At 37.8% G+C, this 27,615-nt stretch overlaps 1 protein-coding gene across 10 annotated transcripts in view; it reads left to right on the top strand.

Annotated features, from left to right (window-relative positions):
• IQSEC1 (IQ motif and Sec7 domain ArfGEF 1) overlaps nt 1-27,615 on the top strand; it is a 352,024-nt gene that overhangs the window by 59,948 nt on the left and 264,461 nt on the right. For 8 of the 10 annotated variants that reach the window (XM_032995874.2, XM_032995862.2, XM_032995863.2 and 5 more), the window contains exon 2: nt 14,693-14,722. The exons of the other annotated variants lie outside the window; for them this stretch is intronic. In XM_032995874.2, coding sequence (XP_032851765.1) covers nt 14,693-14,722 — 30 coding nt within the window. The remainder of the gene's footprint in view (nt 1-14,692; nt 14,723-27,615) is intronic. 10 annotated transcript variants of the gene reach the window in all.

Raw genomic sequence — 27,615 nt, 5'->3', positions numbered from 1 at the left:
ATTTTGAACAGAAGGCACAAAGCCAAATAAGTGCTGCCTTTGAACTTGGTTAAAACTTGCTGTTACGTGGCTGAGGTGGGTTATACACCTGTTCTTTTTCCCTTGCCACCCCCATTTTGTTTCCTTTGAAAACTTTTTCATACCAGTCTGCTCTTAACTAAATACAGTATGGTAGTTTGCTGAGGAAACAGCAGGTCCTGTTTTGCATTGATGGTGTACGTTGCAGAACAAAAAGACTAAAAAGTGGCGGCAAAGACACTGCTGAGGAGTACTTGGGGCTGGAAATACAGGGCAGAGGCTTTGAATGCATGTCCTTAAATCAAAAGAAATGAGGTTGAGCATGCTGGAATGCAGGCATAGTCAGGCTTTTTTGCAGTAAACTTTGAAAAGTTAAGTAATGGTCCAGAGGTCACCTGGACTTTCTGGCAGTAGGGAAGCAGCAAGAACCTTCATATTATTTCAGCACCGCAAGCAAGGGCAAAAGGAGGTGAAGGAAGGTAGAGGAGGACAAATGGAATGAATGCTGCTTTTAAGAAGTGAAAATGATGAGACGAAATGTATTGACAGTAAAAATAATGCAGAGAATGGCACTGTGGGAATAGTCTTACTTGCTGTATAAACTGGGCTTTTGTATCTCTGTAAGGGATATATAGAAAAGACACAAAATTACTGCACAAGCTAGCAGCCGACTCTGCGTTTACTTCAGTCCTGCCCTCTGCTTGCTGTGCCAAAGGAACAAAGAATGCAAGTCACAGTTCTAGTGGGAGCTAGGACTTGGATCCTCTGAGCTGAACTGTTGTAGCTGTAGTGGGGCAGATGAACCCATATCCATGGGCATCAACTTGAGAAGATAATGCTTAATGAAGTACTGTTGTTCCCCTGTTCTTCAAAGCACTTTTTTGGGGGGGAGCGGGTGTGAGGGTGTAAAAGGTTACAAAGTGGTTTTTAGCAGGAAGAGGTAACCTCAAAGGTACAGAACCATGAATGTGCTCTTACTACAGGAAAATGGATATATACATAATCTGTTTTCATTTAAGATACTATGCTACCAAAAATCAGGACTGAAGTGTATTTCTGTGAACAGTGACAGAAAATGTGATTTAGTTTTGCAATGGTATGATGATTTGAAATCAAGAACAACCAAAAAAAACCCCCAAACCCTCAGCAATACAACCTCTAAAGACTCATTGTTTATGTCTAGGTCAGTATGAGCTGTTCGAGAGTGCTTTGATCTAAAGAAAGTAACATACAATGTATTAATGTCGTGAGGCAATTGGGATAACCAGGTAAAGCTGATGGTAAAGGGATCTCTCATGGAGTGTTTGAGTAACACTTACAGAGCCTAAAGAAGGTATTTGAAGTAATGCTTCTAAAAGCTGAATGGATTAGTTGTTAAAACTCTCCCTGAAAGTTGTAACTGCCCTCCATCTTGCATTTGGGGGACTGATTGTAAGAAATAAAAAAACTCACAAACCATGGCGAACACTGCCCCCCCCCCCCCCCCAAAAAAAAAAAAACCCCAAAACGAAAACCAAACAAAAGCAGACCCAAATCCAAGCAAACACCAAAGCAAAAAAAAAACAAAAAAAAAACAAAAAACAAAAAACCAAAAAAACAAAACCCCAAAATCAAACAAGCAAACAAACCCCCAAAAAAACTTGTAATATTTTTCAGAATAACTAGGCTGTGTTGCTCCATCCAGTGCCAAAATAATTTCAAGAAACTGTAACCTCAAGGTTATTTAGGGAAGGGCTTTTTATATTGGGCATGGTTCAGTCAATAACCACTGCAAGTTTTAGGACAGATGGAATCTGACTAATAGCAAGAAAACCATTAGCTGTAAGTACAGCTGTTATAATTGAAACTGAGGCCTCCAGGCATCTAAAAAGAAGCCAAGAATTCTGTCTGTGGGATTTTCTCTTGTAGTAGGGCATTTTTAAAATTTCTGGATGCAAAGACTTAATAGTTACAAACTAGTGCTTCTAAAGGTTTAACTGAGTAGATGAGATCAAACGCATTTGGGACTTAAGTTCCATTCTCTGTGCCTTCTGTCTAATGATTTATAGTACTAGAATACACACTTCTTTTTGTCTTCATCTTTTCAGGTTTTCTAATTTAGTCTTAACTGGAGAAAAGGGTTATATCAATGGCAGCAAAACACAGGTTGCAGTTGGTACACCCATACAGCCATTGAAATCAGTTTGACTTCAGGGACAGATTAACATTGTTAGTTAGCAAAGAATGACCGAGACTTAAAAATCTACCAAAAATGATACGGAAAGTCAAACAGCTCATGGCTTGCATGGGGACATGTCTCTTCCCAGTGAAAGCCGTATCAGGTCCATTGGGATCAAGTTTTATGTCTCCAAATGTTTCAGGTTATCTTCATATTTGGCATCATCCCAAATAATGCCTGTGTAAGCTATGAGGTTAATCTAGGAGTATGCTAAGGCTTTAATACTTTCCTTGTGTCTTAGTGTGAAATCTATTTTCTGCTCTAAAAGCACCATTTTATTTTTCTAAAAGATAGCTTTGCCATTTTAATGACAAATCACTCAGACTTGTAATAATCTTGTGTGCAGAATGTAATGTGCAGATGCCTCTTTCAAAATAAAACTTAAGTGTAGTTTACACTGGAAAATTTTACCCATAAAGTATGTTGGTTTAAATTGAATAGGGAGGTTTCAGATGCTGGATTTTGATTTGTAGTTGTTGTTGGATCAATGAGTGAATGAATTCTTGGGCTGGAATGCTGGCAGCGACTATTTCCCCGTAAGTTTTATTATTTGTTCTTTCTCCTTATAGAATAAACATAGTGATATCTTGTCTTATATGAAAGATAAGTGTAGAGATGCAATGGCCTCCAAAGCCTGAGGATTAAACACATAAATTCCATGTGTAGGAAATGGCTCCTTCTTGTTGAAGGCTTCTTGGCCGCTTGCTCTAACTCTAACTGATCCACATGTATATCTAAAATACGTTTTGACAACAACCCTCTGCAGACAGATAATTTTATTAAGGAAAATACAAATACTTGATACAAATGAAAGATGAAGCTAGATTTGATAATTTTTCAAAATGTTTATGGCTGATGATTGCATGTTTAGAGGCTAAATTGATGATAGTGTTCCACTGTAGATATATTCATATGCTGCAAAGAATTTAGCTGCCATTAGAGGAAAGGACCTGTAATTTATTATTTTATTTTAGTATTTTAGAGCTGTGACCGTTGAAAAGCCACACTTGCATCTTAACTGTTATTTTAAATGTGAGAGAAAATTATGTACTCCTGAGTTAAACTCCTGTTTTAAAGATCCTTCTTTCTTCGTAAGGCCTTACCTGTAAATGGAAAGGCAATCAGAAGTAATCCTGTCTAGTGGCTTGCCACTTACGTTCACTTTTAATTTAAGCTAGAATAATTCATTCTGTAGATATGTTCAGTACAGAGGAACACCATATGCTAATGCTTCTTAATATTTCTTTATACTTCTGCAGAAAAAGTTTGTCTTCCACTGACTCATAAAGCAAAGGTGGTCAAAATATCATTGAGATGTTTTTCAAACAGAATTGAAGCAGATGCACCATTTCAATTTTTGTAATACTGTTTTCTTATAAGCAATTACAAATTATGAACAATTGAACACTAAGGGGGGGGGGGAAATGAAAATGGGTAAAATGGATTTGAGAGATCATAAACCCAAGATATTTTAATCGGTTATCTCTTCAGATTCAAGTCTTTATTCTGATGCTGACTTTAAGAGCAGCCCCCGCTTATCAAAGCAAAATATTTACTTCCCTTCCATATGGCTCTTTGGCAATATTCTTACTTAGATCATAAATTGGCTTCATTGTGGATTCTAATTGCTTAATCTCATGAGACAGGTATTGGTGCTGGACATCATGTAAAGCAAGTGGAATCTACAGAGCCTTCTTAGCACAGTGATATTTTATTCTGGAGGCATTAATTCCACGAAACCCTTACCACTGCCTGCTGCAGGGAAGGATAATAGAAAACTTTTGTAAACAAAGCTTTTTTTTCCTCTGTGTTCTGCTTGGCTGTATTTTCTATTCCACAGATCATTTTATCTCCTACTCTGTAGTACACATAAAGGAATTGCATTCTGAATGAGCCTGCCTGTGAGATGTGTAACAAACTAGACAGGGTGGCCCTTTCGTGATGGGTGCCAGGCTTCTCAGGGGCTATGTGAGAGAGGATGCTTTTTAACTTACCCTCTAGCTTAATTGCTTCCCCTTCCAGAGATGGACAGCAAATGCTTTGGACAGAAATGTACAAATATTTCTCAGTTGATTTGTGTTTAGACCACTGCTATTTCAGTCTGCACACAGCTGTATTAATCTCTTCTCTGCAAAGAAGAAATTTCAGCCCCCTTCTTTTCTCCCAGGTAACATGGACAGTTGTGTGCAGAGGGTAACAATTTCTCCAGCTAGCTAGAAGTGCCTAGAGGTACTTGCCATCTGTATGCCGAGTTTTATGTGTATTTAACTGTTTTTGTTAAATGTTCAGGTATGAAAGGCTGTTCCAGGCTATCCAGGTGGTGGTATGATGTAGCATCTGCCCAGCGTGGGTCTTTATTTGCATGCTGGAGGAAGCACGTTCCTCCGCTCCTCACTGGGCGGACAGATGGTATCTATAACCTTGGTGTAAAGCACACAGCACAGGCGGCAGAGAGGGTTGCTTTTTGTGAAAACATGTGGGGCTTTGTATCTTGTCCATTGCTTCAAACTATTTTCAGATATTAAGGGAAAAGAGAACCTAGGTTACTTAAAAAAATGCATCCTAGATGAACAAGGTGAGTGCGGAGAGGATGTGTTCAGCCCGGCTGCTAGGTAGCCTGAAGTTCAGTAGCATATGCAACAGAGCGATGGCTGGGCAATGAAATCAAACTGATCTTTTTACGAATCTCTCATCAGAGATTGCTGAGAGTTTGGAATAGACATTTCTTGGACAGTAGTGGCTGTAGACAGTCCAGAAATAGATACAACAAGCTCTTTACAGAGACCATATGCCAGTAACTGTGCTTCCATGGTGTTTATCATAGAATATACTAAGTTATTTATGGGACATAAGTATTTGCTGCTTCTCGTGGATAGAGAGACATGACTGCTTGTGTTTAGCAGTTTAGCTTTAAAAGACAAAAATGGCACCTACTGTTGAAGGCAGTGGCTGTTTTCAATGTTTTTGTGGAGGCTCGCAGCTAGAATTGGTTTTCCTAACATGGTTACTAGAAGTGTCTGTGTAACATCTTTGCAAGGACTAAAGAGGTTTTGATACTCACTGCTGCCTAAGCAATGCATTCTGAGCATGGGAATGGAAGGATGCTTCTTAGGTTGGAAGTCTTCTCCACAAGTATGAGTGCGTGCGGGCAGACAATTGAAAACTGCACATAGTCGATCTGTATAAAAAGAAATGGGGGTCTGCAGTAGTATACTGTTACATAAGATAGCTAAGAACAAAGTTACTTTCTTTAAAAGGAGTTGGAGAAAACACAGGACAAAAAGAATGTGGTTAGTTATCTTCGTTGTGAAACAGTGTGCTGCTTCAGTGAACATTGTTAATTGGCAGCTGTACGTCTAATACCCAGCAAATTTGGTAAACTTATCCAATAGGTACTTTTTAACCACTCAGTTTTATGTTGTGCTTTTATACAGAACTCTTCATTATACCTCCTTCGTCCGTATCGCAGTAGAATTCATTGCACTGTTTTATATCGGTGTACTTGGGGAGAATTGCCATAACCCGGTAATTCTCTGTTCCCAAGTAAGTACACTGGGTTGGTCACAGAGGAACAGCTCCAGCAGCGTAACTGGCAATTATCTACTTTGTTGCTATGGTATACAATGGGAGTTGGGCTCCTGCTGTCATTTTTTTTCTTTCAAAACGGTGCTTGAAAATGCTTCTTATATAACTTTCATTGGATCTTGCAGATGATGATTCATATGTTTACCTTGTACTAACTTTTCTTCATGATGGCATTTCATGTGGGAGATGGTGTACTTTCATGCATGATCTGCAATGAGATCCATTAGTCTAAGTACCAGCACAAATTTAGTTTGTTTATAACTCTGATAAGAGTTTTAAGTTTTATACTGTTTGGGGCTTCAGTTGAAACTCCTTTTTCACTTTTGGCAGTGGGAGAACGCATCTAAACTCTTCCTGCTTTCCTGCAGTCAAAATGTATTTATGTTTTTGTTGAGGGTGTGAATACACAGCATGACTGAGCAGTGGAATGGTGCCCATTGAAGTGAAGTGTATGAAGCATTAAGAATAATGAAATGGAAAGCTTTCAATACATTCATCATAACATGAAGCTAGTATTTAGAAACATGGGATACTATCAAAGAATACTTTTCTTCCTCTGCCTTGAAGTGACCAGGAGTCCTGAGGCCTTAGCATGAGGTTGGTACCAGTTGGTACTCACATGGGATTTCTTGGAAGGCTATACATCGTGTGATGGGTTTTGTTTAATTATGTTGATGAAGAGGTGTCTCCTCACTTTGATAGCAGAAGTACTGCAATAATATAAGAAACTGATGCACAGTATTGGAAGAAATCTGCTCACTTGCTAGAGACAATACAAAGCTGCACATCTAGTAAGAATGTCACGAGTAAAATATAAACTGACACTACTTGAAGTGCTAATGTAAATGCATTTATAAACTTGTAAGCTACAGTTCCATCAAATAATATGTGGATGTCAGATTTTACTGATACCTCTGTTTTCTTTCTCTTCTGTAACAGAATAGACTATGTTCCTGTAAGTACTGGAGTGAATAACTATAAGCCGGTACAACTGATACTTAGTAATTAGAGGTACAGTTCTGCATTATTCTCCTACCACTGCTAGCACAGAGGAGTTCAAGATTCACATCTGACATGGAGTAAGAGGAGAATTCATCCTTACTAGAAACTTGGTTTATGATAATACAGATGATACAGTGCAAAATACAGACTTCTGGTGCTAGAAACTGGAGAGGGCGTTTTGGAAAACAGCTTCTGCCAAGTACTGAGTTTTGGTTAAGAGCAAGAATAGAAAAGTGAAACAATGGATCTGATTTTAATTTAGTGTTTGCTACAGAATATGTGAGAAGTGCACTTATGATTTTTGGTTATATACAATGAAACCTGTGTGTTAAAAAATACTTCAGGACTACACATATCTCCAGAACATTCACACTCATCTTCTAGGTAAAAGCATCCTCTGGTTTAGGGGCAAAGGTTTTTCCCAAGACTCTCACTGAACCTAGCTGTGAGGGATGCCTTTTTCTGGGAGGTTCTACGATGACATTTTTCACTAACTGCATTGGAAAGACACACACGTGCAGTTTTTATCTTTCCAGTGAGAGAACCTGGAGGTGGACCTAAGCAACTGCTGGTCCTAGTACAGTTTATTACAGAGTGTTTCCTGCCTTGTAGGCTGTGAACCCACTATCAAAAAGTGGAGGGAGCCAGGTATCAAACCTACCAACTATGTAAATGACTTGCCTTTTACTGTAGTGCAATTTTGTTCCACTTAAAAGTGAAAATCTCCTGTTCAACTTCTGTAGGCTTTAGGGTGGAAGAGATGGATGTAGAGATGCTATAACAAATTCCATCGTCTCATATTAAGAGACTCTCCTGGCAATGTGTCTCATCATTATTTGGGAGGTGAAGTAATGGTGGCAGACAAAGATGTGGTGCCAGCTTTGAAGGCTGATTGTTATATGCCAGTCCTTAAGTTTGCTGATATTGCCAGGTCAAATGCTTTATGTTAGCTAAAATCAAACTTCACATATTTCTATTCTGTTAGGTAAATACATGTTCTGGTATATGACACTGGAACACTTGCAGCAGTTTAAGTTTAAATAAAAGAAACGAATCACATCAGTGACACGTGGCTTCCTGTTATTCTTCTTTTCAAGGAAAATCTTCTGTATGCTTTTTCCTGTTTTCATTATGCAGATGACTTGATTTAATAAGCATGCCTCTGAAGAATGAAGTAGCGAACAAACCTTGATTGTCATTGCAATGGGGAAGCTCAGTTTACACTGTTTTGATTTTGTAATTTTTGAGCTTACCTTTATTATGACTTCACACATCTCTTTCCAAAGATTGTTCCTAGCAGCATCTTATCTGTTCCTAACCCTAATGGGCATCATGTGTGACTTGTCAGATGTAACAACCTGTAGAAAGTTAGAGATCCTGGCCAGTACTGTGCTGAATTGAATGAAGTGCTATATTCAAAGTGGTCATTACATTTTCTCATAGTATTTTGAAAAGAACAAAAAGACTATTAGGATATTACTGTTCTCAAATAATCCATGAAAATAGTGGTTTTCCTACTGTGCAAGATAGGAGTTTGGAGGTTTTTTAATTTTGGTATTAAATCAAAATGCAATGCAGTAATCATACTTCTGTAATTGATGTATTCTTTCTATTACTACTGAGATGGGCAGGCCCAAGAGCATGTTTCTGCAGTGAGTGCTCATTCCTTCATTCCATTATGCATGATAACAGAATCCTGCTGAAAAGGCTATAAGTGGCGAAGTGATTAATTTTTCTCATCCTGAAATTTACCTTGTTAAAACGCTACTGACTGGACAGGTCTTACTATACTTAATATTTTACTACTACTTTTAAGAGTCTTCTGCCCAGCAGCGTTTTTCTGACGCTGCCTAATATACAAAATCCCACAAAGCAATGCATTTTTTGGAAAGGAAAAATCTCCATTCCGTATGTGTGCGTTACTGGACATGCTGTGTTGTACATTGTTGGCACTGCACTGATGCTGATGTGGACCTACTTAGCGGGAGGGCGAGGACATGACATCAAGCATGCTTGCCTCAGAGCTCAGCAAGGTATCTGCTACGACTATACGTGCAGCAAGCAAGGCCACGCTTTCAGACTCCTGGAATTAAGTGCATTACTTTACTTCATCAGACTATTGCACATCTGTTGTGATCCATAGGGGCATGTAATATCATCCAGACACAGCAGACTAAAATAAAAATCCTAGAAAGCTCTAGTAGCCTTTAGATGGGGCTGGAAGTTTCCTGGCAGCAGCTACCTTGTTTTGAATTGCTGCACAGAACATACACCTATAGAAACTTTATACTGAAACATGCCAACATATACTCGTGATCTAAGGAGTATTGTTTATATAGCCATTAATGAATTCTCCCTGAAGCTTTTTTCCTTGAAGGTAATCTGTTCATCTGCATTGCAAATGCTGAAAGACTTAATACAGTACAAAAGAATAGCCTATAGCAGGTGGATTTTTCTTTCTTGAGGCAAGCTCTCTGCTCAAAGCACAGCTTAATCAAATGCATTGATTCTAGTATTGCTCTGTAAAGATTTGGATCAATCTTTTCCTTTTCTAAAAAGTGAAATTAGAATGCTCTTTAATATATATATATATATATATATATATATATATATATATATACTGTATACTCATACCTGTAATAGATCTCCTAAAGTAAAATTAGTTCTTGTGGCTTGCAAGAAGATCTATTTCAGATGGAACATGATTATTTAACGTGGAAGATTGACATGCTGTTATAAACCTTGGCTTTTACCCAGTTCTTTTCATTCTGATGGGAGTGCCAACTCTAAATAGGTGAGGAGATACGGCTTGGCTTACTATCGCATGAGTGGGTGTGGGGCTGTGAAACCATGTTCAAGTCCTGTCCACTGGTGGGATTTTACAGTAAGATTTCAGTTCTGCTTTTGGCTGCTTTTCTACCCTGCCATGTAAAGCAAAATTTTGCGTCCTGAACATGAATCTTAGACAAATTGAGTTTTAAAACTGTTGTTTCTACTTTCTGGGTAATCTGTTTTTATAGAACATTGCCATAACCCTACTCGTTGCCCAAATAAAGTATCTGCTAATCTTGAAATTGTTGCAGGGGTAGTTGTGTACTTCAGTCTTCATAATATGCCTTAATGGTTATTTTGAAAATTATTACTTTCATGAGTCAGATGGAAAGCTGGTCCTGAAGCTGCTTTTGGAAGCAGCTTTACATTCTGCTCTTTCACATTTAAGTATAGCTTTAAGTGTAAACAACAAATCAGACGACATAAGACTTTCAGCTTGTTTATTGCTGCTTTAAGAAGGGGGAGGATAATGGAGAGAATTGAACATTTCCTGTTGTTGTGAGCCAGAGACTTGCTAAAATCTTTTGGGTGAGGAAAAGCCATTGGATGAGCTCTGCCTCTGAAGCTGTGCTGCTTCAGGGATTTGAGACCCTACTCTCACCTAAATGAGCAAGAGATTTGCTGATTGGGAATGGGAACGTCTCACATTCCGAATGTGAATGACTTTTCTGTCTCATGCTTTTCTCAAAGATTTCTTCAAAATTGTGATATTCTAAATGGCTTTCAATTTTTATGAGTTAACAACTTCCTACCAAGAAGGTTTTGTTGAAGAATTGCCAACCAACTCTGCAACTGGAAGCCAAGATACTTTGCTTGTCATTTTTCTGCTTGGTGTATTTGTAGGAGGATAGTGGTGACTGTCTCTTGGGTATGCAAAGCAAAAGATAGTAAGTCATTTTGGTAAAGTGAATGGAGATGCTTTTCTGAAATCTCCAGTTTTCACAGATGTGGACTGATGGAAGGTGATGGCAGTACTTCACTTAAACAAAAGTCATTCAGGATTTTAAATAGTCACTTTGCTTTGCGATCTCCTGTAAGCCTGAAGTACTGGCGGTTTTATTTTTCTTTGCATTTGTTTTTTGGTTCAAGGTTTGTCATGATGGTACCTGTTCTTCCTGGCCTCTGTTCACAATGGAATTACAGTAGATACTGCCAATAGAAAAAGTAATTTCTACTTGTATTGACTCTAACATCCTTATTGGATGTGTGTTGCTGTATTTCCTACTGAGAATGAAGCTCCTGGAGTCAGGAAGAATACAAGCTTGTACTTCGATAGGGTGTCTGGGTTAATATTTAGTTCTACTCAAAATACTGGAAACCAGCCAGAGATGAGAGGAGAAATCTTGGAGAAAGTTGCATGACATTTATCACATCACTGATGTAATTTAGATATATAAATGGAATATATTATGCTTCAAATAAAATACTATAGCATAGAAGATATGATATATATTGTAGCCTTTTTCTTCTTTAAGGTCTACCTTAAAAGAAATAATGCAATATATTGCCAGAAATTTTTTCATCTTTCTCCTTGTTTCAGCTGTGATGGTACCATTTCCTTTGTCTGAGTCAAAAGGAAAAAAATAATCCAGAGCCCAGCACATGCTTACAGCATAAGCAGAAACATTAAATATTGATCCAAAAATCATGGCTTTTAAAGAAAATCTAATGCTTTATTTCAAACTACAAGTAGTGTGTTTTTTTCAGCAGTGTGTTCATTTAGTCCTGCGTTTACTCATTCCCTGAGTAAAATTGACCATCTCTGAATAACTCTTTGGATTTTACTCAAGTAAATCTTAGCCCTGGAAATACAAATTGAAGTTTCAAAACTTAGCAGCTTTTTTTTTTTTTTTTTTTTTTTTGTTAACATTTGGGATTTGGGGATCCTAAAAATTAAGAAGGGATAGTGGTAGCCACCATCTTAAAAACAAAGCAGTGGTCCATCTTCTCTTGTTGTTAGCTATTCTGAATTGGAAGGCAATCAGCTTGGGAGAGTAATTGGTTCCAGCATTGGTGCAGGGGCATAACTCAGCAAAGAGCACCTTGTGCAGACCCCCAGCCCTTACCTTGCAACTTTTTCTTCCTTTTTTAAAAATACTTCTTGAGTTTTAATGAGAGGAACAGTGAGTTGATGGAAAGGTGGTCTCGAATGGCTGGTTGCTGCTTCTAGTGACCCCAGAATGCTTTGAGCACTCAGCGGTATTTTCCATATTTAGATGGTTCAGATGGTTTTTTTATTCTAGTCAAGAGGAAAGGCAGAAAATTAGTGTGTTAAAAATCCGGTTGTCTCAGCTATATTTGAAAACTTGATAGTACAAACAATTACATGTAACTTCTTTTTCAGTTGTAAGGTGTATGTTCTGTAAGTCATAATTTGCTGAAAACTGAATGAGGGACACCGAGCTAAACATTTTTATTCATTATTTTTTTCATTACTCATGGGGATGCATAGGTGAGTTCATTTCTTTTCCTTCTCTTGTGTTCATGTAACTTTCAGGGATAAAGTAATCATGTAGAAAAAGCAGCTTTAAAGTTGCCTTTTCTCTATCAGAATATGTAGGTGTATCTGAAAACCAAACAACTTAGTGACCAGACAGGCTTTAAAAAATGAGAAGGGAAGCAAAAGAGACTCAGGAATTAGCACTGTGTCAGCTTTGTATTGATGAAGCTGCAACATGACAGTAGAATTCAGCCCTGTGCCAGTCCTTTCCTTACCTCTGTTCTGGTCTGTTCAAAGGTACGGATGCAGCTGGATCTCAGACTGCTTGTGGTGTTAGGGCAGGGTGCCGGGGTGGAAATGCAGACTGCTTCTGAAGGCTTGAAGATGTTTATAGAGAAAAATGTTTTGAATAAAATAAAGTAACAGCTGGAAGTAAAGCTGTTTGATATCAGATCCTGTCTTCATTAACAAGAACTGACAAAGTGTTATCTATTAAATATTTAAGAGCTCTTCTAGGTGTGAATTTGTGGGACTGTTTTTCCATTCTATGCTTTATAAAATATTTTTAAGGTGTGGTGATATCTTGTGATAACAGATGATGATGCTGGTAACACCCAAATTCTCTGAGCCCTTAAAAAGGTTGAGAGTGTTCTTTGTATGGGTAGGTCCTGCGTCAGGTACACAAAATGCTACAGAAAGTGTTTGTAGTGGCGAGAGAGACTGTGAAATGGAAATTACTGTTCTTCCTTAAATGAAGACCCGTGGTGATTCTTCATCACCTCAAGTAAAAAGCCAGTTGTACTAATCTCAGAAGAGTGGTTTTTGAAACTTAGTTAAGCTCTACAGCAAAGCTTATGGGTTCTCACGTCTGCTGGCCGTTCTGGACGGGGGACTGTGCAGTGCAGCTCCCTGTGGCTTCCTGCTTTCCAGGCCGAAGTTGATTCACTTTGCTCTGGGCAACAGAATTCTCCACCGTGCTAATTTCTCTTCTATTTTAAAGTATTGTATGATAGCTATCAGGAAAGTCAGTTGATATTCCTACTACCTGTAGGTACACCTGGCCACCTTTCTGTAACCTACGCTCAGGCCACCGAATTGCAGCACTCTTCCCCCTGCCTGAGTGTCCTGTGGGACAACAGACAGCTCATTTTCCCTTCTTTCCTCTGAGCCTGTGCATTTAAAATCACCTAGAATTCTTTGAGCTTGAAGTAAATAATGTTAGAGCATGTAATGAAGGGGGAGGAAGAAACTGTCAATTTTTGGTACCTATTTCTACAATTGATTCTGCAAATTAGATTTTAGTCCTGTTTGCTTTGTGGCATTAGACTTATGAAACTTTTAGTAGCCATAACTTTTTCTACTGCCTCTAGCATAATATGCAAGTTGTCAAGCATAATATGCAAGTTTCTGTTGGAGATGGAAGTCATTCTAATAAGAAATCAGTGGTCTTGTCTTTTCTTCTTTTTTTTTTTTCTTTTCCTTCCTTTTTTCTCAGTTAAACTAGGGAAGATTCTTTAGTTCCTAAAGAAATACTCTTGTCTTTGAATTTGAGGAGGCAACTTTAGTGCTAGCTTATTGTTACTGAAGTGCTAGAGTGTGCAAGTTCATATTGATCACCTTTTTAATTAGGTCCCTGGTAAGATTATGACATGGAAAGGGTGTTTTAAGGCTTTGTTTTGCTCTGGAATCTCCTGCTTCACTTTGTATGTTTGACTCCTGTTTTGGCATATCCTACTGATGTATTTAAGGTTTCTGTAGCACTGAGGCTGGATTGTTTTGGAGGGAGAAAAGAAAAGAATTGGACAAATGGTTGTATGTTTTCTTCTGGATTTTGTTTGCTCATGAAATACTGGGAGTATTATGTTTCTGTTTCTCTTTGGAGGAGGAAACCTGGTCAGTATGGATGACACTAAATTAAATTTCCTTACTTAAAAAATATTGGGGGGCAGAGGGGAGAGGCATTGTTCCGGTTTTGATTGATAAAATTATCTCACCTTGAGGAAAATATGCCTTTAAGAGCTTCTGTGACTTAGTACGTCTTATCCCTCATTTCTGCACAGTTATGAAATTCAGACAAGTGTGGGGTTTAAAATATTTTAAATTACTTTTATTTGAAAACTTTAGCCCTTTCTGAGTAGTGCCTAATAAGTCTGGGGATTAGATTCCTAAAAGTATTTGCCTATGACCTTTTCAGCTAAAGAGTGAAGAAAAGCTTAAAAAAAAAAAAAATACAAGCTAATCTGCTTCAACAGTAATGTCAGAGGCTGGTGCTTTTCACTTGCAAATATGGAACATAAATCTTTTGATATTGCATGTTTACAGAAGGTCTTTATTGGCAGTTCAGAGGGTGTCAACATATATTTTAATATTGCAATTACTGACTGTTTAATTATTTTTAAACTTCTAATAGATTTATTCTAAACCTAAATAGATTGTTTTCTGGTTTAAAATGTCTTAGGGAAAGTACAACAAGCCTTAGAAAAACTAACTGAAGTACAAAGGGCAAAAATGGATGAGAACATCTACCATTTTTAGACTATCTGGCTAATAAATGCTGGAAGTAGTTATGTCCTAAGTGTTTGTGTATTACTTTGCAGGTCTGAAGGTGAAAGTTCAAGAAGCATCAGGTATGTGTACATTGTATTCTTTCTGTCTTGATGTCTTTGTTCTAAGAAAATGCTTTGTTTAAGAAGCATAGCTTTATTTAAAAAAATTAAATAGAAACAGATTTTTTTTTAAATGCGGTTTTTATTGGTTCTACTTAGCATGCCTTTTGTATTTGGAATAAAGGATCTTCTACCTTGGATAAATTCAGTAATAGATAACATGACATTTGCTGAAAGCTGCTATCTCAAATATGGTTTAAGACTCATACATTAGTTTTGATAATTACAAAGTATTATTTATAGTTATTTTCCAGTGTTTTCAATCAAAATACATACTCGATAGTCATTTGGATTGGCAATGCAGTGAGTCAGCTGCCTGCCAGTTTTTGGGGCAGCATCTGCGTTGGGGAGAGGAGTCCATGTACTTGTTCAGGCTTACACAGTAGTCACCTCTTCTTTACTTGACAGCAAGAACCATCATTGGCTCATTATTACAGTACTCATTAGGAACTTGGAAGATTCAAATAATTTAGAGAATTTAATGTAATTAGCAGATACTTTTTTTAACTTATTCATTTAGTATTTTATACTTAATACCTCAAAGGTAGTTTTTTAAATCTACCTATTTGAAAACATGGCTGTGTGAGTCAAACTTGTAGAGCCTGTAGAAGTGCTCTCAACAGGACTGAAATGTTAAAATTATGTACTTGAATCTGAACGTGTTCCACATTCATTAGACCGTTACAATTAAGCAGATGCCTTGATTCCCTAGGAGTGTGACCACTGATCAATGATAACAAGGTCCAAAATATTGGCTGTGTGTTTACCATAATAGCCTGCTGCTTGTTTTGGGGGATTATCAGGACTTCATCTAAAGACACTGTGTTATATTTATTTAAAAAAAAAAAAAACAACCAAACAACCAAAACAAAAACAAACAAACAAACAAACAAAAAACAACCAAAAAACCCAAAAATAAAAACAACAGAACAAAAACAAAACCAGGATCTTCACTTGCAGAATTAAAAATCCAGTTCTTAACTGCAGGTATGCAGACTATACACAAAAATAGGTAAATTGCAGAATAATTGAGCTGATATCAGGAAAAAAAGTCTGTAGGAGGTGATCAAAGATCCTCTGAAATGCTTTTTTCTTAGCATGGAAATCAGAATCAGTATGGTGTTGATGTGAGTTCAAGGCCATGCATGGGAGGTTGGTAGCATACGTTAATATGCAGCAACTGAACTGCACAAAATTGCAAGCTGCTATAGCTGAGATTGTAGTAAGATGCCTGTACTTTATTTGTTGTTTTTTTTTTTTTTTTTTTAAACTCCCCGTAGGGTTGCCAGTATGCTGGCAAGCTGCGGAAGGACTAATGCTGATCAGCTATTGCAAACTAAAAATAAGTCCAGTGGCATGTGAATTTACAGAACTATAATTGAGGTCACACTTGAACCTATAATAGCCATTCTTGTTTTGACCTGCTGAGTGTCCTGTGGGATTTGGTTGCCTGGATTGGGGGGTGTGTGGTGTGTGTGGCATCACTGCACTCAGGTAAGAGTCAAGTTCATCTAATAAAGAGCATATCTGGAGATACTTAAGTAGTGTGTAGGCACAGCTGAAAGCCAATTACTTTAGATGTGGTTTGGGTGCTATCGAAAAACTAAACATTAACTCGAACTCTAGCCCTTGCTCCTAGCATGCATCTTAATGAACTAGGATTATTTCACTGTGAGGGGGTGTATGTGTGTTATTTGACTGATAAGCTAAGGGACTGGGCTGCAAGACTGATAGAATAATATTAGTATGTCTTGCCAGATAAATTCCACACGTTAAAGGAAGAGTCTGTTCAGGCTTGGTGCGTCTATAGAAACTGGCAATAGTGCACAGAGCGTATTTCTCCTGTATGCAGGCTTCAGGGTTGTGATGGTGAAAATCAACACCATGTGTTCTCTGCAGAAACCTGCAGGCAATCAGCGTGAGTCTTGGAGCGCTGATACAATCTTCTGGTTTGAGGCTGTTCAGTGAATTAATTCTCTTATTCAGCATGAACTTGAGTTACTCCAAGACAGTTCCAGACTTTTATGATAGTCTAAAATTAGGCTAACAGATGAATGCAGTAGCAGGCAGCTCAAGCAGAAGGCAGTGCCATACTCCTCCTGAAATGCTCTTTCAGTCCAACGCTCTTCCATCCTCCCTCTTAAATTGTGTTTCTCCAGAGCAGAGGTGAAATGTTGCTGAGGATGTGCCTTTATGTTTCTGCCTGCATCAAATCCTGGTCAGCTTTTGTCTTGTCTTGGGCAAAAGCTCACCTAGCTCTTTATCTATATCTTAGTAGCTTTTTTACATTGTGGTTAATTTGCTTCATACGGTTTTCCTTTATTTCTGGCAAATGAAGATGAACAGTAATCATCTCAAATAAAATCATAAGGTCAGTCTAGGGGATAGTGGTTAAACTCTGAAGAGAAGAAATCATCATTCCTGCTGACAAAAATATCAGCAAAATGCCAGCAAATCAGTATGCTGACCATACTATGCCAGTGTCTCCTGCCAAATTGTTCAACTGAATTCATGAAATAGAGTATATATAGCAAGGAGAGCCGCAGGCAGGTGAGAAGCCAGGAATAAAATGTACTGTGTCAGGATTAACTGGACAGATACCATATTGAGTGAAATTAGTTAAGTGCTTATATTTGTGGTTCATAAGCAAAAGTATCAGTTAGGGTTGTAGTCTTTGACTCACCAGCATTAGCACTTAAGATAACAGGATCACTCTAAATAAATTCTGAGATGCAACCATTTATTTTTTTTTTTACCTCCTTTCTGCCAGAAGATTGTATTGAAATGAGAGGGATGGTAGTTTGGCATGTGTTTGTCAGTAGAAACCTGTATTCTATGACAGTTTAGTGGCTTGTTACATCGAAGCAAGATCTTTCTCTGGTATTGTGGGTAGGGGATGAACCAGGGCAGTAATTAACTTTTATCTTTGCGTTCCTAGCAGATGCAGAGAGAGAAACAGATCAGCTGTGACCCCGGCTGAACTCAGCAGGCTGATAGCAGGGGTGGCACAGGCACGGACTTGTAGGGTAGAGCTACACTGAACCAGATTTCCATCCTTCTCTCTTCCCTCCTTACGTCCTGTCAAACCCACACCACTGTCATCCTCATTAAACTCTTTAATGCTTCTAGGGGAGGGTCTTTGTGGAAGTTTTCTGCGAGCAGTAAATAGAAGAATTAGGATTCCAAAGAACAGGCAAATACCCATATCTTGTGGGGTTTTTTGCTTGTTTTGTCCCTGTGTTTTCATCCACCCATCCCCACGCCCGGGCTGTGATGCACAGCGGGTTTGGCAGGCCACGGGACTCTGGGACGGGGAATCCCGGGGATCACTTCAGTCTCACAGTTGAGTGGGTGTAATCAGACTCTCGGTCAAGACACTTGGTTTGGAATAGCTGGCTTTTTTCTTACTGGAGTGGAATATTCAATACAAGTGATACTCTAGAATTTTATACTCTTGCTCAGTTGCAAAACCCATCTTGATGGATTTGTTTTCAGTAGCTTTATAGCTTGTCGTAACAATGAAAATTTATCCAAGAGATGTTTTGGAGTGCTCTGAAATTCAGTGAACACTGAATCTGACTATGCAGAGACAAGGTTGATGAAGAAAAGCAGTATGATTCTAGATAATACACTGAAACAGTTGAAAATCATCTTTTTTTTTTTCCCCTTGGTTTTCTCCTTGTGACAAAAAATAATAAATTATCCCATTGTTTGTGCAGGCCCATAAAATTCTTTCTGCCTATAATATTGTTGTACTCTAATAAACTTGCATTGGTTTTCTTCTGGTGAATGCAATATAATTTTCAAGCCTAGGTATTTGTTAAATCTATTGAAATTGATAAATTGCTTTGAACATTTTGCATTCTCAGATGTAATAAACACATACACAGTGAGCTATGAAATTGTCAGTGTGATGGTCCTTTTTAATTAGCTGTCTTTGTTCACATGTTCTCAGTAGAAAATGTAATTTGTTTTACAAGAAATCTTAATATTTAGTAGTATGACCTGACAGTTACAGGTAAGAATGTATATGTGTAGTATAATCTATCACATCAGAGTTTGCAAGGATAGTACGTCTCAAGGTTTAGTAACCAGATGTTCCTCCTACCTCTGCTTATGGATCTTGTGTGTTTAATGAACACAAGGCAACAGGATAGAGAATCCAAGCAGTGCATAAGGTGCAGAGGAGGGACTCAGACGATCAGCAAGCATCTCTGACTAGCAAACCTCTAAAACCTGCCCAGAAACAATGCCTCTATTGTGCCTTCCTTCTTTTCTCATTCTTACAAGAGCTTAATAGTCGTATGAATGGCTTAAAGATGTAAGATTTAATTAGCCCTTTCCCTAGGTATTCCTTTGTTGCTTTTCTGCCAGTAAAATACATGAGAACTTACATTTCAGTTGACTGTAGCTGCTCAGCAGCACTGCTCTGTGATATTCCTGGTGTACTGCTTCTGCTGGAGCTGGTGCTTTGGTCAGCTGTCAGCAGCAGGGAGCACCGGAGCACCTTGTCCCAGCAGCCATCCTCTGCAAAATACATCTTCAATCAGACCACTGGAATGGACCTGTCCTCTTTGTTTTTTTTTTTTTTCCTTTTTTTTATGTTGTTGTTCCTTCCCAGTTGTGTGCCTTTTAAAGGAGATATGAAGTACAAAATGGGGTAAGCTATAAGTAACAGTACTGCGTAAAAGCAGAGGGTTCTCATCATTCCTGAACTGAGAGGTGTCAAGGCTATTGCCAGAAAAGTGTGGTGTTCTGTGAATATCCATGTATTATGAGAAATATGCAAAGAAAGAAGGGAAGGCCTGAGGGTTAGTTGAAGAAGATGATAGAGGGCAGCTGAAGTACTAGCTATGGAGTAAACATCAGCTGTTTAGCTGAACCGAAAGAAAAGTCTCAACCTGTAATTCAGTATGTTAATAAATGGATGACATGGAAGGGTTTGTGTCTGTTGAGGACCATGCATAAAGGCTGATTTCTTGGATAGGTGTACATTAGATTAAGTGGAAAAGTAATTGTCTCACCTTAGAGCAGGAAGTAGTTGTAGAATATCAGCCTCATACAGTGATGCGTGGAGAGTGGGAGGAATGACTATTAAACAGATCTCGACAAACTTCAGTAATTGAGAAAAAGTCTATCAGGAAGCAAAGGTTTGGAGGTTTTCTGGCTTTGTTTTACCCCAGTAAAATCTGTTTTAACTGTGTGACTCAGCCTCCTCTTTGATAACCTGCAAACTACTGGCTTTGGGGAATTAAGGACACACAGACTTGTAAAACCAATTTTCAAGTTCAACGGTATTACTTTGCAATCTAAATGACTTGTTGACTACATGTATGGAGAGCTTTTTCTGTCTGGTTTTAGTCATTCCATAAAGACTTTTCTACAGTTTTATAACCATTCCTTTAAATGTCCAAAATCACCATTTGTTATTAAGTTTAAAAAGAAAAAACAATTCCCCTAATAGATTTCTATATAAATGTCAGGCTAACCCTCTACAGTAGAGTGGAATATAAGGAGTTTCTTGGTGTTAGTTTGAATTAGTTTTATTACTGCTAACAGAAACAAAATATATGGAAACAGCTTCCAGTAGGTGAGGTGGCTGTGGTTTTACCAATGACTTTAAAATTACAAAGCTTTAAGCTGAATTTCAGAACGAAAGGACAACAATACATTTGAGTTGTCAGAAGTGTTTGTGTCATCTTTAATAGTTAACTCTATACTTATGATGTTAGAAAAATATATATATACTTTTTTTCTAAAAATAGTATGAAACATCTTTTACAGAATGAGTGAAAAATAAAAATAAAAAAAAAGTGAAGATTGGGAGAACATGTTCATATTTCTTCTTAAAAATCTGTCATCCTGTGCAACTTGGAATCATGTGAAGAGTGTGCTGTAACATATGCTTTTCCAGGAGTAGGAGATGGTATTGATACAAGGTCATTGTACAGAGCGCTCAAATCAGCACTCCATTTGTGGTTGGAGGTCTTGGCCATCTCCCTGAACAATATGGGCAATTCATCCTTTTTACTGCACACCCTATGTTCTCTGTGTATATATACTTAACAAATATTTTGTAATTGACTGATGTCATTGAGATAACTACTTTCATTCATCCCTTCGTGCTTCAGTTTTGGACTGTGAGCTATTAGATCAGCAGATACTTGTCTGCGTAACCCAAGGCTACTCGGGAAGGAAATCTGACACAGCAATCTTTTTGAAGAGAAGATAGCTGTGAAAAGAGCGTAACAGCATTGCCAGCTCCTTCCTGGGATCAGGGCCCAAGTCCCAGGAATGCTGCCCAGGCAGAAGAGCTTCCTGCTGAAACGACAACGGATGGAGGAGGGTAGGCATGAGGTGTGGTGCCCAAACCACAGCATCAGTGACACAGCAAGGAGCACGTTTTCTGATTTCAGTCCCGATCTCTTCCTACAATCAATAATTGGTAGAATCCAAAGTGCTCAGCAGGTTTCTCATAGCTTGTTTCTGCTAAACCCTAGTGTTGCTTAGAACTTGTTCGTAAAAAGCTCTTCAGGCTTGTTATTTGTTTAACTTTTTGACTACTTAGAAATCTGGCAGTTAACTGGAAGACCTTTCTCAGATGCACAGCAACAGGCAGCACTGTCTTGTACTGTTACTTGATTGAGTAATCAGAACTTAATTTGTAATTGGGAGAGGAAGTAGAAGATAAAAAAAAAATTCAAAAAAAGCTGGTAAAAACAGTGTAGTCCACTGTCAAAGACTATAGTAGATGTTTGGATGATAGTAAAAATAGGTAAACTCTCTGAATTATGCATATGAAACACCACTCACCACTTTGCCATTGGTGAAAGTTCTATTAAAATGTATTGATAGTAAAATCAAATATGCATTGTGGAGTGCTGTGTGATGTTTATGAGGTATGAATGCCTTTCAGAAGGAAGTGAATGTAAGTTGTATTAATGGTGAAGGGGCTTGTGATCGAACAGGAATTTTCACTGTCTTCCCTGTTACTTCAGGAAGGCTTGTCTCTGTAAGACGTGGTAAGAAGGCAACAACTTCTATGTCAAAAAATAATTTTCTTAGGTGTTGCTCTTTCTCTGCAGAAGCACTTTCCTCTCAGTGGCACAGGCTGGTGGTTGATATCAGTCCTTCCCCTTCAGCCTTCTGAGGGAAGTCACAAGTTTCTTTGACAAGGGAGGTGGACAAATGGAAGTTTGGACGGTGTTTGCAAGACACTTGCCAGTTTGGAAGAGGAGAAGGTGATACTGCTTCATGCAGCCAGGCTAGCTAGAGTTTTGCATCACTGTTTCTAGTGCAGTGGTGTATCTGAAACCACCATGTGGCCTACACCCTCCACCTTGCTGCTCTTGGTATACTGTCAGCTGATTTCGTCGGAGACTTTGAATGGTTACAGGGAGCCGAACATGGCCATGTATATGCTTTAGTTGACAGGGAGACATTATTTGAGCTCTGCAATATACTTTTCACCAATTTCTCACTTTGTGTTCTTTTTACTCGTAAATGGAATGAAATCACGGTAGCAAAGCTTTTTCCTCAAGTGTAATTGCGTTCCGTATAACAAAATAACTTGGCAGTGTCAGTAGTGGCATTTTGGGCGCTTGATTTTTGGGAAGGGGATTATGGAAATCGATTGTAAACTGGAACTAGACCTTCAAGATTTCCTGGTGATACTGAGTGCCTTAATTTTTTTTTACATGCCCTATTTGAGGTGTTTTAAAACTTTCTGGTTTTCAACAATGGTTGAGTGTATAGCTCAGCAATTGCCCTAAGTGTTTCAAATTACATATCTGAATTGCCAAGGAGAATTACTAATATATTTTTAAAAAAATCCCTTTCTGGTCCAGTATTGATAGTTAATCAGAGTGACATTTTACCACTGAGCACCTACAATAGTACATGTTTTACCTAGTAAAATTTCAGAAAGTTAAGAGTGTTAATATAAGTGAGAAGCATACACCTTCATAACACTTCTGTTGTTTTTACACATCCTCTATTGGAAGAAGAAAAACATGAGAATAATATTGTGCTTTTTTTGAGGTAGTTTAGTCAAGAAGTGAGTTAACCAAGTTCTAGTTTTCAGGCAATACAGCCAAAATCATGTTATTGACTCTAAGTGTTTAAACGTATAATTTCATGATAGTGCTAGAGAGTAGGAGGAATATGGTTGAGGGGACCTCCTTAAGCTGACAGTCCTCAAAAATAGTCCATGATTCTGTGCTTCACATAGTAAGGTTTTTATTTTTCTGGATTGCTTTTCAACATGTTGAAGAACCTTTAGGCGTATCAGTATTTCATGACTCAAAAGCTTCAGGTACTGCAAATGAATCGAAGCATCACAGCCATGACACCATCTATGTTTTGTAGAAAAAAATGTTCTGCATGAACTAAGCTGATTTTTATCCCCCTTATTGCCGTTTCTTTAGACTCAATCAGCAAGGAAGTACAAAAGCATTGTACTGATAGGTGAATTAAAGGGAAAAGGGCTGAATTTTTTTTTGCAGTAGTTCTGTAAACACAGGTAGGTGTCTTTTGCGATTTAATTAAATTTTTGCTTCAGGTAATGTATTATACTAATATTTTGACTTCTGAATTACTGAGATTCCGATTCTTCTACTGAAAAGTACAATCAAGTCTTGCTGAAAATTGGATGCCATCCAGGTGGATAAACAGCATATGCAAGCATTTTGTCTAAAATTATTTCCACTGGAAATAGACAGCTGTAATTTATGTAACTTTGTAAGTGCTGATTGTGCTCAACAGAATTCTCTTGACAGGCTGGTGGTTGTTGAATTTGCAATCTTGAAAAGACAAAGCGTTGGAAGTGGTTTCACATTAATTCAATGCAGCTAATTTTTATACCCAATTCTTGAAGGAGTTGTTCTTGTTCAGAAGGAGTCTCATTGGTTACTATGTAAGATATATCTTGTTTAATGAGCAACATGTGCGCACCACTTAATTCAGTAAGTTGAGTGTTTGTACTGCCACAGGATTTCTTTTCTGTCTAGGTAAAATACTTCGAATTTTTTTCATGATTTTGCCATTCCATGGCAAATTCTGAGTTGCTTTTGTTATTTTCTGATAGAATTGACATGAAAAGCTGGAAAATCTAGGGGATAAAATAAGAGTATAAAGAAAGAAAAAACATAGACTATCTTATACTTTGTGTGCTTCATAATATTCTTCAAAGGCTTTGGTTAAAGTTGGTTCTGGAGCTAAATAGCTCATAATTACCCAGTTGAATTCTTGTTGCTCTGCCCTCACTCTAGTCAAGACAGGCAGGAGTAGCGTGCATTTTGACTAGAATTCAGCACATCTATTAGCTGTTGGGTGAGATAATGAGAATCACCTCTAAATGAACTAGTGTCTTAGCGAGATGAAGACATCCTGCTATGCAGATTACACTACATGAAGTTTCTTTCTGGCTTCTTTTTATAACTGCTTTTCAGAATGTAGAATGTGTATACCCTTACGAGACAAAGCTTTCCCTGGTCTGTGCCGTAGGCTGAGAGAGTTACACATACAACTGGCTGAGGGATTCATTTTTAGAAAACAGAATTATGGCACAGTGAGTCCAACAGAACCACTTTACTATAGCTGTTGCAGGACAGGCTATGATCTGAAGCTGGCTTATTTTATCAGTTTAAAATAGTTACTCTCTTTTCCCTCCCCCCCCCCCCCCTTTTTTTTTTTTTTAAATGGAGATTATCATCACATCAACCTTTGAGGGCAGGAATAAAATCAGACTTTGTGAACAGAATTAACTGGCATACTTTTCTCTCCAGAACACTGAAAATAATATACGCTAACTATTGGAAATCCCTGTGTATCTGCAGACTGCTAGGATCATGAGTAGGAGACAATGAGTTCTGTTAATGATTTGCCTCTATGCACTGGTGGAAAAAAAAATCTTCCTTGCACGTAATCCTTTTATTTCAAAAGAATTCATATATTAGATATTTATAGATAGGACTTTAAGCCAAAGGTTCCTTTGGTTCAGATGCAGCAATTTTTATGTAGCAGTCTGCACACTGACAATTTAAAATCAAATAAAAGAGAGAACTTTCATAGTTTTTCTTTCTGATCTCATTGCGCACGTAGTCATGGTTAGACTAGTTCTATCCAACAGGAAAATATGCAGCAAAAAATAGATGTGTAAAAATCTACTGATAGCTTTAAAGGCCCTTTTTTCCTTTTTGCTTTTTTGATCTGTATTCTAGGTAATTCTATGCCTCAGTGTAATTCAAGAATGATTCTTGGATTAAGAATTAACCATGATTTAGATATCTGGTTCCTCTTCTGAGCTGTATTAATGATGCTTTTGGAAGTACTTCTCTAAGTGCAAATGTAAGTAAATGGAAGATGAAATAAGCTAGCTGTATATTGGAGAAACTGAACAGAATAATTTAATAAAAACATAAAACCAAAAAGAACATTTTACATTATCACAGTACAGAAGAAAAATTAATATCCTCAAATACACATTATAAATAATTGGAATCAAAACTAAAGCTTCATTTGTGATGTAACTGCTTCCTAGGAACTATTCTAAGTAAGTTGGAGTCATTGACAATGTGTGTTCATGGCTGAGGTGGTGGTGGTGGTTGTTTTTTTTTTTTTCTTCAGTTCTTGCTCTGCTTTCTGGAGAAAGAGAAAATACAATTTTTGTCATGATTTTACAGGGCTCTCAATAGCTTTCTCCTTGTTCAGAGAGTTCTCAGAGTCTCCTAACTTGTGGTGGCAGTGGACTCCCATGTAGAGGCATGGAAAATATACCATTAACAGAGTTCCCTGGCAAAAATCTGCTGTGGATGTTGTTGCACTAATGCTGCTTCTATAGGACACAAACTTCTGTGACGTATTTGCTTGTGTTAGGTAGATGGAGGAGTGGAAGGAGAACAGGAGGAACAGATGCCAGTGGAAGTCGGGACATGCTGCCTGTGTGGTTACTGTCCCTACAGCCATGTTCCTGTCCTTAAACCCCCAGGCAGGGAATTTTGAAAGCAGGAAACTGTTTCTTATAAACGGCTTAGACCTGCTGGACAGAAGACCTGGGTTCTGCAAGTATGTGGTGTCTTTGGATTAGTTCCAATTCAAACTACGTGAATGACTGGTCACTCACATCACTAGTAACCTATTTTGTATTGTACTGAAATGTAACCAGCTTTACCATTATGAAATGTATTTTCCCTATCATAGGAGAAGTGTCAATAGTTCTAACCCGTGTATTCTACATATTAAAAGCCACCATTTTGGTCTGCTGGCTACTTTCAGAGTTGATACAGGGGATACACAAGATGAATCTGAAGAGATTTTGTCTATTTTCTGACATGGACAATGATGAGAAGGGATTAGGTGTCTAGTTTATTGTGTGCCAGTAGAGTCCTAACAAAAGCTGTGAGTGAATTTGACAGTGCCACCTTCTGGGCAATGAAATGTTGTTATGGGAAGCAAATTACAGACAGTGGGTATTTCCAGCTTGTCCTATAGAGAAAAAACTTACTCATTTTGAATAAATACTAATATATAGTTAATAAGTACATGAAAATATTTTTTTTCCAAAGTCTGCTTAGAATTTTTCAATATTATTTGGCTTTAAAAGTGAAAGCAATCTTTAAGCTAGGACTGATTTTTATTTACCAAAGGTGTGGTATTGTTTTTTTGTTTTTCCCCCCCTCTACAAACAACAATAGGGCTACCTGCACAAGACAATAATGAAAGACCAAGGAAGGTCAGCATTGTGTCAGTGTCTTTTGTGATCAGTAGGATAAAGAGACAAGGACATCCTTTTCTCAGTTTGTGGAGTTTGGGGTTTCTCTGTGGTGACTTTGATTTTCCTTTTTTATACTTTGATAATTCTTCATACTTCCTCATACTGTGTTGCTGCATGAACATTCCCTGTTTGGTGGGGTAGAGGGGAGAGGTTTCTACAGTGGAATATGGGAATTTTAAGTTGACACTAGAGATTTCTGAGATGTTGCTAGATATGTGATTTCCAGTATTAGGAGAGAGGATCCATGTAGCTATCAGGCATGTAAGCAAATTGTGCCTCTGGCCATAGGTTTCCCAGTCTAAGTTGCAGTAGCTGTGAAGAAGAGATGTCTTACACTAACATTCTCATGCTCATAGAGGGGAGCATAAGACTTTTAAATGGAAAATTTAAATTTAAAAATCATTTTACAGATATAATTCATGACACCAACCTATTATGCCCAGCATAACAGGGTAAAAGGTATCTTGGAAAACAGCTGACTTAATTACTATGTCTTTAGTGTTTCAGGTTGATTTTAAGTCTGTTTGTATCTCTCCTGGAGTATATTGTTGTACTGTTTGAAATCAGGATAACAAAGAATGAAAATTTCTATGTAGTCAGTGGCATTCTAATTAGCCAAGTGTTAGTGGTAGGGGATTTTTATGGTTTTTAATTTAAATGAGCTGTGAACAAACTTGGGGAAAAAAAGAAAGAAAAAAAATCTATATGCATCTTGTAATGAAGGGCAGAAAGGACAAATGTTTCTATGGTCTGAGTAATAAAACAATAAACACAAACTTCTACCTTGCTGAATAGCAAAGAAAAACCTGTAGAGTAATTTTTTAGAAATTCAGAATGTAATGAACTTCTTAGGAATCAATGGATAATTTCTTTTCTATCACAACTACAGAATGCATGTGAAATGATATTCTAGCTGTAATTTCCTCCAAATAATGAGTTTCCTGTGGGAAGAAGAGTAGCAGAAAAGGACAAAGGGCCTTAGCGGTGATGTGCCCGCTCTGTCATTTTTAATCTATTGCACATGTGGTGTGCACTTGAAGGCAGACTGGTGCACCGATGAACAAAATCTGTTTTAGAAAAG

This window comes from Tyto alba, unplaced genomic scaffold, assembly GCF_018691265.1.
Source record: "Tyto alba isolate M040663 unplaced genomic scaffold, T.alba_DEE_v4.0 Super-Scaffold_49, whole genome shotgun sequence".
NCBI lineage: Eukaryota > Metazoa > Chordata > Aves > Strigiformes > Tytonidae > Tyto > Tyto alba.
The sequence above is the reverse complement of the archived record's forward strand: the minus strand, read 5'-3'. Positions and strand labels throughout refer to the sequence as shown.